The sequence below is a fragment of the Mytilus edulis genome, chromosome 4 (assembly GCF_963676685.1).
Source record: "Mytilus edulis chromosome 4, xbMytEdul2.2, whole genome shotgun sequence".
NCBI lineage: Eukaryota > Metazoa > Mollusca > Bivalvia > Mytilida > Mytilidae > Mytilus > Mytilus edulis.
The window spans coordinates 1,037,804-1,053,401 of NC_092347.1; the positions used below are offsets into that span (position 1 = coordinate 1,037,804).

At 30.6% G+C, this 15,598-nt stretch overlaps 1 protein-coding gene across 4 annotated transcripts in view; it reads left to right on the forward strand.

Annotated features, from left to right (window-relative positions):
* The window catches only part of LOC139518714 (AP-3 complex subunit beta-2-like), a 62,901-nt gene that overhangs the window by 31,551 nt on the left and 15,752 nt on the right, over positions 1-15,598 (forward strand). For 3 of the 4 annotated variants that reach the window (XR_011663437.1, XM_071310193.1, XM_071310191.1), the window contains 5 exons: positions 2,029-2,196; positions 2,505-2,757; positions 3,692-3,913; positions 4,410-4,726; positions 8,350-8,422. Coding sequence is in view for 3 of the 4 variants with exons in the window: in XM_071310193.1 (XP_071166294.1) it covers positions 2,029-2,196; positions 2,505-2,757; positions 3,692-3,913; positions 4,410-4,726; positions 8,350-8,422 (1,033 nt within the window). In the remaining variant the exon portion in view is untranslated. Of the gene's footprint in view, positions 1-950; positions 969-2,028; positions 2,197-2,504; positions 2,758-3,691; positions 3,914-4,409; positions 4,727-8,349; positions 8,423-15,598 lie in introns of all 4 variants that reach the window. The other variant, XM_071310192.1, reaches the window with a different exon arrangement.

Genomic DNA, 15,598 nt, shown 5'->3' on the forward strand with positions numbered 1-15,598 from the left:
TGCTAACATGATTAATTATAACATTGTATAAAAGGAACTTTATGATAATTACATTCAGTTATTCAGACATTAAGTAGTATATTAGAGTTGTGAGAGATACTAACAAATAGATTGCCATAGAAAATTAGTTATTCTGAAAATAAGTAGTATGTAAGAGTTGTGAGAGATACTAACAATAGATCACAATTTACCACAAAATTGTAAGGATGAAACAGAGTTTATTATAACCTGGTTCTACTACAGTCTAAATTGCATTAAATATAGTCTCTGATTTGTTTATACGCAGAAATCTAAGGTTAAAATGTCTTAACTTTAGATAATTTTTTATGTATAAGGTGTATTTTGTATTCCAGACAATCATGGATATTTTTGTGTATAAGGTGTATTTTGTATTCCAGTCAATCATGGATATTTTTGTGTGTAAGGTGTATTTTGTATTCCAGTCAATCACATGGATATTTTTCTGTATAAGGTGTATTTTGTATTCCAGTCAATCATGGATATTTTTGTGTGTAAGGTGTATTTTGTATTCCAGTCAATCACATGGATATGTTTGTGTGTAAGGTGTATTTTGTATTCCAGTCAATCATGGATATTTTTCTGTATAAGGTGTATTTTGTCAATCATGGATATTTTATTATTTCTATACTGAGGATTAATTCTTTGGATATCAATATTTGTGGCTATGAATGCAAATATTCAAAGAAATACACATTTTCCTTCGGCTTGTATGCCAACTTTGGTGAAGCCACAAAACCAAATATCCAAATGTTTTCCTCAATCTTTATACTCTTTGCCTAAAGCATTTTGGAAACATTTATTATGCACAGCTAATCTGCCATAAAAGTTTTTTTCTTAATCATAATTTTCACTGTTGAAATAACAAAATGCAATAGTTAATAATGCATAAATAATCAATTATTATAACATATCTTGTGCTTGGAATTTAGCGTGAACAAGAAAAAAAGGTAGCTACACATATTGAATTTTATGGTGATGGGTCAGTAAGCTAGGAAAAGTGGATATATAAATTAATAGGAGAGGAATGCATGATTAATTAAAAATAACGATAATGTTAGAGCATGATGGCATAAGGAGTATATAATTTAAGACATAGTTTATTTTGTTTTTTTATGATTCAAACTGAGTCTTTTTTATTTTTCCATTTCATAATTAAAATTGTGTGTTAATAGAAATATATGATTCGAAAATAATTAAATATATTTGATATAAAGAAGACAGGGATAACCTGCCTCTAACAGTTGCGTTCAGACCCTCAAAAACATTTTCTTTTTAATATTAAATTCTTTTCAGTAGTGACCTGTCTAATGCAGTCAGTGGTCACCTAATATTCTCATAAAATTGTCAATTTAACTTTTAACAACTATCAGTTTCATATTTTTAACAACCAAATAATATACATGATAAAAAAATATACATGTTTGTATAAAAAAATAAGATGTGGTATGATTGCAAATAGGACAATTGTTCACAAGACTCTAAATGACACAGATATTAACAACTATAAGTCACAGTACAGATGTCAACAATTAGCATTGCTACAAAAGGCCCCGAAATGACAAATGTAAAACAATTCAAATGAGAAAACTTACTGCCTAAAAAATGTACAAAAAAATGTGTTCATTGTAAAGGTCAAATTGAAAATCTGAACCTCGCTTTCAACCAAGATCTTTATAGGAGGAAAATTTATGAATTTTTCTTGTTCCATTAGTCTCACTGAAAACAGTATCCCTTGTCAGCAAAAAATTACTATTTCAAATGTTTTTCTTTAAATCTATATATTATCTTAACTGCTATGACATTTAATTCAAAGGGGGGTGTTAAATCACGTACATCTATAAGAAATAATGTTGTTTTATTCTTGTGAAATTTACTCTTTTACATATTTTTATACATCTAATTTTCATGATCAGCTAATAGAATCAAAACTGAATGCCTGTTGTGACCTTTGTTTATTTTATTTTTTAACAATTTATGAAATAACATGATACAATATTCTATTTATAGCCAAGTGAACATAAGGATATAATAAAGCACATGGCTAAGATGGTGGACACAATCACTGTTCCTATGGCTAGAGCCAGTATTCTGTGGTTGATTGGAGAATACAGTGAACGAGTACCTAAAATAGCTCCTGATGTACTCAGGAAAATGGCCAAAACATTCATTAATGAGGTGACCATTCATATATACTGTTTGATAAAAATATTTTTTAATTTAAATTAATTAACAATTTTCAATGTTAAGATTTCTGCTGAAGTCAGTTTGATAAGATCTAATGGGGATAGATCAATGATATGTTATATAATGTTGCATCATACATATCATTTTGATGATTATTTTCCGGCCCTGCCAAATAATGGTCCAGTGGCAGAATTGATAGATCATGTTACTGTCCGTCAGATTGTCTTTTTTAAAATTTTTGTCCCAACAGGCAACATATCTGTGTCAACAGTTTATTGTAAAATTATTTGTTATTTTAGGAGGATATAGTGAAGTTACAGATAATAAACTTAGCAGCCAAACTATGCATCACCAACCCTAAACAGACAAAACTTCTGTGTCAATATGTGTTTAATCTAGCCAAGTACGATCAGAACTATGACATTAGAGATAGGTGTAGATTTCTACGACAGATGATTTTACCAGGAGAAAAACCAAGTGCTCTTGCAAAATACGCTAAAAAGATATTCCTAGCTACTAAACCTGCCCCTGTATTGGAATCAAAGTTTAAAGGTAAAACTTGAGTTTTATGATTGTCTAAGCTACTTTCACCTTCATCTGTGTTGGAATTAAATTTAAAAAACCAAGTGCTCTAACAAACATGTAGAGTGTGCTTAAAAATTATTCCTGTCTTCTAAACCTGCCCCTGTGTTGGAATTTAAGTTTAAGATAAAACTTCAGGTTTAAGATTGTCTTGGTTATTAATATTAAAAAAAAAGATGTGGTATGATTGCCAATGAGACAACTCTCCACAAGAGACCAAAATAACACAGAAATAAACAACTTTAGGTCACTAACGGCCTTCAACAATAAACAAAGCCCATACCACATGGTATAAAAGGCCCTGAAATGACAATGTAAAACTATTCAAACGAGAAAACTAACGGCCTAATTTATGTACAAAAAATGAATAAAAAACAAATATGTAACACTTAAACAAATGACAACCACTGAATTACAGGCTCCTGACTTTGGACAGGCACATTTGTAATATTGGAATCATGTTTAAAAAACAAAGTGCTTTAGCAAAGTATGTTTTAAAATCATCCCTGGCTACTAAACCTTCACCTGTGTTGGAATCAGAGTTTAAAGGTAAAACATAAGGTTTAAGATTTTCTAGGTTACTTATCCTCCACTTGTGTTTAAAGGATGAAAATTGAAATGTTTTATTATCCCACTGGACCCTGCTCTAAAGGAGGAGGGATTTACCATTTGTGTCCCCATGGACATTTAAATACCAGCCTTCTGTGTGTCAGTCTGTTAGTCTGGTCATGCACACAATTTTGCCGGATTCTTTTTATTAAACTTATATCATAGGTTTATATATTAAGCCATGTCTTGAATAAGCTTGAAATTGGCACTGATTAATATTTTATAGTTATACCCCAGTGAATGATTAGTTTTATAGGAAACATTGTTAGTGATACGCTTTTATTTACATATTTAGATCGTGAACAGTTCCAGCTGGGTACCCTATCCCACATACTGAACACCAGAGCTACAGGCTACCAAGAACTACCAGAATGGCCTGAAGTAGCTCCTGATTCATCTGTTAGAAACATAGAACTACCAAGTCTATTTGATGAGCCATCTAAACCTAAAGTCAGAGATAGAAAGAAAGTAGTCAAGAAAGAGAAATCCTTTTATTCTGATGATTCTAGTTCAGTTGGTATGTACTGTTATGCTTTTAAAGGAAATTAGAAAGGGGGGAGGGGATATACACATGTTATTTACGACCTTAATCTAAGGTAATTGGTGTTAATTAACAGTGTGTTTGACACCAGAGCTGTCAAGTGAAGCCATGCACTTAATGGGTCAGTAAATTTGACAGTACACACACAGCTAGTTTAACTTCCTGCTCATGGAAGAATTACCATTTTGCTGGTAATTCAAAAGAGATGAGTCTGAAGGTTCCAGAATCCCTGTCGAAAATCTCCGGTTATTTAATTTGATTAAGAAGTTTTTGTTCTCAAAATCAGAATTTTTTGACATTTATATATAATCATAATCTGATGATAAGTCAATTGTTGTTTTCACATGATACCTTAATCCATGAAAACTGGTACCCACAAAAACTGGTACCCACACAAATAAATGAATCCACAGTAAACGATAAGGTGACAATATTTTATTATAGAATATTAAGTTAACTTGATTTATTACAGATGAAACAGAATCAAGTGAGGATGAGGATAGTGACGAGGAAAGTGATGATGAAGAAGAAACTGACAATGAAGAGGTCGATGAAAGTTCAGATGAAAAGTCATCTTCATCAGAGGAAGAGGAGAGTGACGAGGAAGACTCAGATTTAGATGAGAAACTGGCAAAATTTACGGGAAAGAAAAAGGAAGAAGTTAAAGTAAAACGTCCTGTAGAAAGTGATGAATCCTTGGACGATGATTCCGATGACGAGGATAGTTCAGTGGAGGATAGCGATGAAAGTGAAGAGGAAGTCAAACCAAAGTCTAAACCCCAGCCAAAGGTACAGGTCTTGTCGGACTTTTAATTCTTTCCATTGGAAATCAACAGAAGGATTTTACTTTCTTTTGTTTTCATTTATTGCATTTTCTTGACCTTAAGTATTTTAAAGCATGTACAGTGAGTACATCAATGTTGAATGTGGTGTCATTCTTAATGTGGCTCAGCTGTCTTCCTCCATCTTGGCTTGGACTCTGAAGTAGTAAGTCTAGATCTTTAATGAAATGTGTTAATTTTGAGAGTAGTATGTAATTCATGTGTAAAACACTTGATGTAAATAAAGAATTATGTGTCAGCTGTAATTTCTTAAAAAAAAAAAAACTAAGGGGAGATAACTAAGATAAAGTACATTTTTTTAGAAAGTGTTCGGAATTTATCTATTTTAATTTGTAGCAAGAAAACAAATTCATTGACCCATTTTTTCTTCAACTTATCTTTAACCATGTTATAAGAGCTATCTTTTTTCACATTTTAAATTCTATCAGTTAGATTTCTTTTTGCCTCACAAAATTGGATTTTCCATGCATAATCTATACAAAATCGTACAATTTTGCACAACCTGTAGCGAATAAGAATAAAAATAAGAAGAATAAATATAAGAATAAGAATAAAAATAAGAATTTTATTAGTCTAAAATCCAAACAATAGGATTGTTACTAAAATACAAAACAAAAACAAAAGAATAAGAATAAAAATAAAGAATAAGAATAAAAATAAGAATTTTATTAGTCTAAAATCCAAACAATAGGATTGTTACTAAAATACAAAACAAAAACAAAAACAAAAACAAACAGACAGACAGACAGGAATATTAATTACAAAACGATAGACATTAACACTACAAACATGTAGCATTGAAAGAAAAGAAAAAATACAGATTATTAATTTTAATTATACCGGTAATACTATTTTTGACAGCATGCCTCCTCTTTAAAATTATTAATTCAAATAATATGCTTATATATAATTTTATAAGTTGAGACGACAATTACACAGTTCATATAATGACATTATAATTGTTTCTCTCATTAAACATTTCACTTATATAGTTAAAAATAAAATGTAAAATATCACATTCTCCACAGGAAAATATAAAAACAAATTTGTTTTCTTCACTCATTGAATTAAAACAGGGAACAATACTAGAAATTTCATTAATCATTTTGATCCTAGTTTTATTAATTTCTGAACATGTTATGATAAAAAGTAGTGTGAAAAAAATGTCCTGCACCCATTCTTTTTATTTATATATTTTTGAAAAAATCAGATGAAAACTTCATTTTGACAAAGTATTAAAAAATTCTATGGATTTTAATTAAAATACCTTGCCATCTCAAATGGTTCAAATCAACATATATTTGAATAACTTTTTTAATTTCTTATAAAAGTGGTACAGGTGTAGTCCTCTCTTAAATTTTTTTAATTTTTATTCACACAAATGTTTTATACCTGATTTAAACGGAATGGTTTTTTTTTTTGGGCCCCTTTAATTAAAAAATCATAAAGAAGAATAAATTGATCAAATAACTTCTTTTTTAGGTCGTATATTGGTATCACATTGTTGTCCGCGTTGTCCAAAGACATTTTATTTGCGAACAATACCTTAAGTATAAGTAAATAGAAATTTAAACACAAGGTTTATGACCACAAAGGGAAGGTTCGGATTGATTTTGATGGTTATACTCTCAACAGTTTAGGAATGAGGGGCCAAAAAGGAGCCCAAATTATCATTTTTTTAGTTTCCAGACAATAACTTGTGGAATGGTGTATGGATGTCTCTGAAATTATGCCACAAATTTCTTATCACAAAGGGATGGTAAGAATAGGATTTTGGGTGTTATGGCTCAAACCATTTAGGAATTAGTGGCAAAAAAGGGGGATAAATAACAAGGGTGTCCTGGTTACTTAAGGTAGATGGGGTGTCTAAATTATAATCCATAGAATTTCTTAATAATTTGCCAAACTGTAGTTTATATCCTGCTTGCTTAAGAACATTAATAAAAAGAATGGGTCACCGGACTTATTTTCACACTTCAGGTTGTGCAAAATTGTCCGATTTTGTATAGATTATGCATGAAAAACCCAATTTTCTATCATAAACGAAAACTACACCATAGAATTTTGAGATAAAATATGAGAAGATAGCTCCAATAATATTCTTTCAAATAATAAGAAGAAAAAATGGGGTCACCGGACTTGTTTTCTTACTACATAATAAAATGGGTAAATTCCTAACACATTCTTTAGTAAAAGTAACACCATCTCAATTATCTGCCCTTGCATTTGAGTTGTCTCCCCTGATTTGGCACAATTGGAAAAAAAGGAATCAAACGAAAGTATTTGTTTTTTGGTAAAATACAACCTTAAATATGATTAAACATGGCATTTTCTATATTATAAAGAAAATTCTTATACATGAATTACCTACTAATCTCAAAATTTGCACATTTTATCAAAGATCTAGACCTTGTTTTCTGGTATTTTAAAATCCAAAATGGAGGAAGACACCATATCTACCTTAAGTACAAAAACATTATTTAAAAGACGGGTAAGGAAGGCAATTGAAACACAACATATTGAATTACCTTCCTTACACTCCTTTTAAATTATGTATAAAGAAATGTTTTTTATACACTCGTCAAAATTTTGATGTGCTGATTATGGTATACAAATATCTGACGTCTGTCCGTCTGTCCATCTGTCCAACTGTCTGTCCGGCATAAACATGTCGCAGTGTTAATCCAAATTTCATGGAACTTAATATAGTTGTTTCTTATGATGGTCAAACGATCTGTATACCTTTTGGTGAAAATAAGATTAAAACTTTTTGATTTAGGGGACGTTGTAACTAAAACAGGGTAGTGTTTATGTCACATATCGTGTCGTATCTCAAAAAACGATTGATGATTTTTGCTTAAAACTTTACACACTTCTTAGTTATATTAATCTCGGGATCTGTATACTTTTTGGTGATGATTCAAAATTTTAGAAACTATTTATACTTATTGCATAAAACTTACCCACAAGACAACGGGCATATCATGCGCTCATGGCGCAGCTGTTTATTTTGTGTTGAGGTCATAAGCTGTCAATTTATTTTTAGAACTTACATTTTTAAGAATGCTGATAAATGGTTATTTAATTGTAGTCATGATTATGTATGTCATTTTCTATTTCAAGACTTTTATGAGGTATTGAAACAGGTTATTATAGTTGCAAACTTCATTGGAATTTGAATTGAGATTATAACCATATCTTGAAGGAAAGAAATTGTAGGAAAAGGGGGAGAGATTTAAAAAAAATTAAAAAGCCAAATATTGAATATAAACTTCAAATCACATAACCAATGCAAGTTCTTTGACTACAGTTATTCTGTGTTAGAAACCTATTATGTGTCAAATATTTAATAACAATTCCAAATTCAGATGTGTATCAAGTCTTTGCCTGATGTATAAGTGTAAATTTTGTGTCCATTTTTGCCCCAACTGTTTAAGGTTGGACCTCTGCGGTTGTTATCCAGCTGCAATGTATTCATGTTAAAATGATGATAAGACGTCTCTCAATCTGTTGTCATGTGCTAAAGTCTAATCTCTCTGACCAATATTGTACTTTTACTTATTACTTCAGAAACAACAAAAGACAAAAGAAAAAGAGATTTCTAAGAAGAAAGAAGATTTACTTTTAGATCTAGATGATGCATGTAGGTTACAGTACTATTACATAAGTCTCATTAAAATGATGCATGTAGGTTACAGTACTATTACATAAGTCTCATTAAAATGATGCATGTAGGTTACAGTACTATTACATAAGTCTCATTAGAATGATAAGACGTTTTGAAAAATTTGAAAACCCATTATTTTAGACTCGCTTTCAGTGATTACATTTAACCTTTTTATACTGACAATGACTTTTTAACTTTAACTGAGAGCAGAATAAAAAAGGAAAAAACCAATTTTCCTCTTTTTTCACTCTTAATTCTGACAAGTGCAATTAGAGGCCAAATTCGGACCAGAACGTAATAAATTTATTCTATAACCCATGTATTAGAGAAAAAATCATGAAAAACAAAGACAATTCTGTTATATTAGTATTTATTTGTTACATTTCAAAATAAATTTATACTGAAATCTACACTTAGCTGTCCATTTTCAGTCAACTCTCTGTAAAGGATTCAACATAGAATAAATTTATTCTAAATGCATGGTGCTTTCGGTATATGATCATTTATAAAATAAATTTATTTTATAGAGCCATAATATCTATTTATTAGTTCGAGAAAATCATAGAATAAATTTATTATACATTCAATGTCATTTATGATTATAACAATATTTAAAATAAATTTATTTTGAAAGTCCAATAATCTGTATGGTGAGGCTGAGACACACAATACATTTATTCTACATTCAATGCGATTTTGGATTATAATAAAATATAAAATAAATTTATTTTGAAGTAAAGTTATCTGTATGGTGAGGCTGTGACACAGAATAAATTAATTCTATTTGAATGCGATTTCGGATTATAATAAAATATAAAATAAATTTATTTTGACGTAAAGTTATCTGTATGGTGAGGCTATGACACAGAATAAATTTATTCTATTTGAATGCGATTTCGGATTATAATAAAATATCAAATAAATTTATTTTGAAGTAAAGTAATCTGTATGGTGAGGCTGTGACACAGAATAAATTAATTCTAGTTTCAATGCGATTTCGGATTATAATAAAATATAAAATAAATTTATTTTGAGTTAAGTTATCTGTATGGTGAGGCTGAGACACAGAATAAATTTATTCTACATTCAATATGAATTTTGTTCTATATAAAAATAATCTTAAAAGTATTACATGATACAAAATTAAAATAATTTAAAAGAAAATTCCAACGGTCTTATTTATTACAGACAAACTGAGAGACAACTTGAAGCTTCGTTATAATGCATCTGGTACTAATCGTTTAGTAATCTTATCTTTTAGTGACATGCAGATCTGTAGCTGGAATTATTCATCTTCAAACTCTTCTGACCTTTTCAAACAATCATCTTTGTAAATGTAATATTCCCAAATACATGTTTCCATTATTCCGTTTAACCAAAGCTATCTGAAAGATCAAATAAAAAAATGCAGTTCATACAAAAAAAAAGAAAAATGTGTCTATGGGCTACAAATGATCCTACTCGTAAATGTGCACGTGTCAACTTCCACATTCAGATACATGTACAGGATTCAAGTAGTGAAGACAGTTTTGTGATTTTAACATTCGGTTGAGGCAAACTTAAGTTAGAGAACAGAAACATCCAGTATTGTTTATGGTTATAAATGGGCATAACCCAAGATGGTAAAAGTCTTGCAACATCTTACATTAACCTTGTCAAAAACGAATTGTAACTTGTAAAGTAAGCAAATGTTTCAGAGAGATGTACAAGGACTGAAGGAGCAGCCGGATCTGATCGCCGTATAGATAAGATGTGCAAATGATTGTACAACTGAACATCACATATCAGGCCCTCGCTCTAAAATTCATAATATATTCCTTTTCATAGAGTAACCGATACATTGCACGCATTCTTAAAATAATGAATTTTAAATCACTAATAACAATTCCGACCGAACTACATAATACATAGTCAAAATAGTCAAAATACATGTATGAATTATATTTAAATTAACACTTTCAAAATCTTTAGCAATGAGATAAGAAAGAACACTTTTTATAAAACAACAATTATGAATCTTAATTTCAGCATTCTAAGATACTTCTTTTTTTTTTTTTTTTTTACCTCTAAAGATTTTCCTCAAAATGTATCCTTCACTAATGTTCTCTGTGGTTGTAGTAATTTCTGCCATTTTGTCTGCCTTCTAAACTTTTGTGTTTCTTTAAAAAAAAATCCTTTTGATAGAAGTGTCTGGTGACCTATAAAGAACAGCGTATTATATTTTGACTGAAATGGTCATGTTATCCATGAAGATGCAGACTTTTTGTCAATTATTCTGTGTGCCAAACAGATTGCATAAGAGTGTGAGTACAGTTCTTTAGGTACTTATGAAAATGTTCAAAACTATATTTTTTTACATAAAATAATCTCTTGCTCGTTTATTCGTTTTTCGCAATGGTGTGTTATTTTTTCATAGACTTATGAGTATAAATATGATCCTTTGGATTCAGTGGCGGATCCAGTTAGGGTTCTGTGCTTTGAACACCCTTTTTTTTACGATCATTGGTTTTAAATTGGAACAAATGTTTAGAACCCTCTTTTAAAAATGACTGGTCCCGCCCCTGGGTATCTTTCACTTTTTGCTAAAATAATAGGTACATTTTCCATCCTTCTATGAAACAATTTCATAGCTAGTGTGTCCTAACAGCTGTTCTAAGACTAAGCGTAAAGAAAGTTAACTTTTTAATTTTTTAAATGTTTAAAAATTACTTCAACTTTCACCAGTAGGAAATAATAATGAGATTACCAATTAGAAACATTATTAAAATCTTAATAATTAAACTTAAGATAATAAATAATATTTATCTAATAATTTTACGTTCAAACTTATGTTCGCATGTTTTCAGATACCATCTCCAATATAAAAAAAATCACATCATGAAAAAATTAACTTGTTATGTGTTCCTCTTCTACTAGCTTCAAAATGTATCCAAAATCAAGAATGTGGAACATACTCTATCTGACATAATCATTTAGTAACTGATGCAATTAGTGTCTCGAGCTCTTTTATGCCCGTCTTGAACATAAAAAACTAAATATAAAATAAACAACTCTGCTAATGCTCAGGTTGGTTGTCATATTATGAAACATAGTTAATAATATAGAAACCAATGGGGATAACAAAGAACTTCTTTAGTCATACAAAACACTGTCAAAAACCCAAACATACTATCCACACTGATCTGTGTCCACACTTGTAGTATATAAATTTATCTTTGTGATATAACAAATTGTCAGAGTAGTAAGGTCAAATTTAGTTATAGCATTAAGCTTTGCTTCATGATACACCTCTTTCTTTATATATGATTATCGTTATCATAATCAGTTTTGGAGTTCCATAAATGTTTTATTCCAAATTGTTCTTGTTTATTATGGAGTGATCGATATTATTCTTATGCAGTGCTATCGTAAAAAAAATATGCAAATTGATTCGCAGAGGATTTGAAAAGGGACATAAGCAGAGACTTATTAAACGTCTAGTATGCATTAAGCATGTATGTCGGGTATCCACGAGGGGACCCCAGTATCCTTGACCCCCACCCCTCACCCCACCTCTAGTAAACTGAGCAAAACTAACCTCCAATTTCTTGAACTGTGATGAATGTTTCATAATCGAAACTGGAAAACTATCCCGTCTATGTTTAACTTGTCTTTCCTCCTTTTGATGTCCACTGTCTGTCATCTTCGTTGCACGTACATAGAGAGAAATACCAAGTGATCATATTATACAAAATTACAGATCAGTGTCATATAAACTGGTCCGCCGTTCCATCTATACAATGTAGCTTCGCACCGTCAGTGTAGCGATAAGTGAACACAACAGGGGTCCAGTTTAAGTGTCCTGCGTCTTGTCATTAATTATCTTGTGTTTCCATTTGAAGACTTCTTGACATGTGGTAACACTATGGGCCTACAATCAACGTACGCGTGCATTACATAAAATTGATAAGGCTTTTAAGCCGCGTTTGTTGTAATTAGTAATAATTATTTTACAACTTCTGATAGATATGCGGCACTTGTTTGCTAACATACATTAAACAAATCGAAGGTTGTAAATTATTTGAATCTGTGTCATTTCATAGAGGTTTTTAATGTATGGTCATTTTATATCTTTCAAATAAAATAATATGCTAAACAAAAATGGACAACTACAAAAGTATATTGGTCTGGATGGATGGTCCATCGATTTTGTATTCTTTTAATTTTTAAAACATTTTTTCTATTCTTTATAATTTTGCTCATTATTCTCTATTTGATCATCCTTTTATTTTCTATTCTTTATATTTTTTTTGTATATGCTATATGTTTTGTCCTTTATTCTGCGTTTCCCAGTCGCGTGATTTGATATTCTGTCAACTCCAACAAGACCCTCAAGTATTATTACCGATAAAATAGGCGTTTGAGAATGTGTATCATTTTGTCTTATTCTTTCTTTTATTTGTTTTAAAAGATTGGAAAGTAGGTATATATATATGTATGGGTGTTGCTGAATTTATGGACACTTAAGGGTGACTTGGGAATAGAATTGTCTTCATCCGCCAAAATAGAAAAAAATGTAAAACCCGTATAAAAAGTTTACCGAACTTCATCCTGGTCTACCCTTAATTTATTACAGGTATTCCCCATGCATGGTAATACGTATGTATTGTTTTACAATAGCTTTTCGTTCCGTGCATGCATGCATGAACTATTTGACACTGCGCGTTCTCAGTCTGCAACCACCAATCTGTCAATCAATCGATTTTATAGAAAAGCTGTATCATATCTTACATCAAAACAATGTATAACGCCACCCGTTCATCTTTTTCTACAAAATGATATATGTGCAGATCACACTGCTGACATTACTAGACCACATATATGACACTTCGTCTATACCTGAGGATGTGGATGGGGGTTTACAGAATAGAGAATAATGAACAAAAAATAGAAATAATAGTATCGGAAGTATTGGAACAGAATATAAACAAACAGGAACATAAATTGTACGGCTTCTAATTATAAATGATTACAGTTCAAACACAGCTGCATCATACATTAAAGTTAACGGTCAGTCAGACAGTCTGCTAAAGTTCACGAAAACAATAAATCTACAAATACTTAACACTCTAGGCCAAGGCAAAATAAATACCGATCTTAGATAAGAAATAAATGTGCAAGTTTCACCCTATGACAGTTTTTAGATAAAAAAAAAAGACGATTTTTAAGTTTGCTGAACACATGTTTAGGCTAAAATTACGTGCATATTCAGGACTTGAACAAAATAACAATAAATCCAGTAGATATAGGTTCGTAATGGAATGTCTTCATTGACTTTGTCTTGTGTAAAAAGCTCTTTTGAAATCCCCGCGGGTTTAAGCAACTTTGAAGTAAGTGCTTTGGTACTTTCATAGTTTATATATTTTTTAAGTTAATTCGCCATTTATTATTTTATTATTTACATGTGAAACAATAACCCGGATAAATCATTCCAAAAACATGATAGTGCTTACATTTTATAAGAGGATAACGAAATTAGAGAATTATATTTATTTAGATTGATATCCATGATGGAGCAAAGTTTCAACCACTTTTTTATGTCCCTTTTTACCATAAGATACTCGCGTCATTATTTATATAAAGAATGATGAGGATGACGATAATAACGATGTATGATGTCCAGTGGTAACTATTACATACATACACCCAGAATGACAACATGCTTTATGTTATTAACACGTTTTGTACTAGACAAATGGAGTCAGATGTTTTGACGCATTTTTCAGCAGATACAAATAACTTTGTAAGAAGACGTGCCAAGACGCATTATTCTAACTTCAATCGTACCAGTATTCAAATGCTTTCATTACTTATAAACGAATGTTTTCTTAACCTTCATTATTTGTTTGATAAGAGCAATGTTACAGTAATATCATGGAAAAACCATTGTTTTTACGGAAAGCTGGAACACTGAGAAGCTAAGTCAACAGTGTAGTATTCCGGACGTCAACACCAAAAAACAGCATGCAAATATATCGATATATATATGGGGGATAAGTATACCATTATTTACACATCAGACTGTACTAGTGATATCATAACTTTGAATACACCAAACTAAGTACTTCATATCTGAGTAACAGGCAATGTACGTCCTCAATTTTATAGAACTAATTCATAACTTTTTGTTTCATTTGTATTCATCTGTCAAATGTGTGTGTTCTGCAAGGTTCAGCAGTCCTTACCCTTTCATTTGATATATGTATCTATATTACTTACCAAAAATTATTCTGCATATAATATAGTTTGATTTAATCACGTAAGAACTACTAAAATTTTTAAATACGTACTTCTTTCCTTTTTGATCGCACCCGAAATGGTTGGTGTAACATCTTACGAAGTCTATTCATTTTTTTTTTGGCAAACTATTTCGCTCTGGCTGTTGCTAGTGGTCGTCTTACACGTGCAGTGCTGTGAGATACTTTTCGTTCCACGTTGAAGGTTTAATGTGACTTACAGCGCTGTTCCTTTGCTTAATTTTTTAATGTGTTTTTTTTTTAATGTGGTTATATTCATTTTCTGTCACGGATTGATACCCAATATTCTTTTTTGTTTTTCTATGAAAAAAATGTTCCTTTACAAAACATATTGGTATATTCTAAACTTCGATTTTTTTTTTAATAACGTAAATGATTTTTAATTTTAGCAAGGAGGTTATTGTGAGATATTCTAACCTAACTAAACGAAAAAGAGAATTGTAATATAAAATCTTACGATTCTAAAGTTTCTTCGAACAAGATTTGTTATCATATGATATGCTAATTACCCATATCATATTTTAATGACCACATACTGTGCCCATCGTGATCATATAAACCCTAATAAATTATAAACATTCGAATGTAAAATTTCGCACGATAGATAATGACAAACAAACGACGGAAATTACATAATAAATCCACAGCGTGTATTTTAATATATTTGTCAGTACATGGATAACCAGAATAATCCAGTCGTTATATTACGATCACTTCGATCACTCCATTAACCATTTCCTCGAGAAAGTAGTGGATAGGGGCGCTGAATTATTCGAGTTAGTACATGGAGGAAAGATATTCAAAGATTAGGAGCGACGATTCAATATCCATTTGTGTATTGTATTTGTTGGGTTGA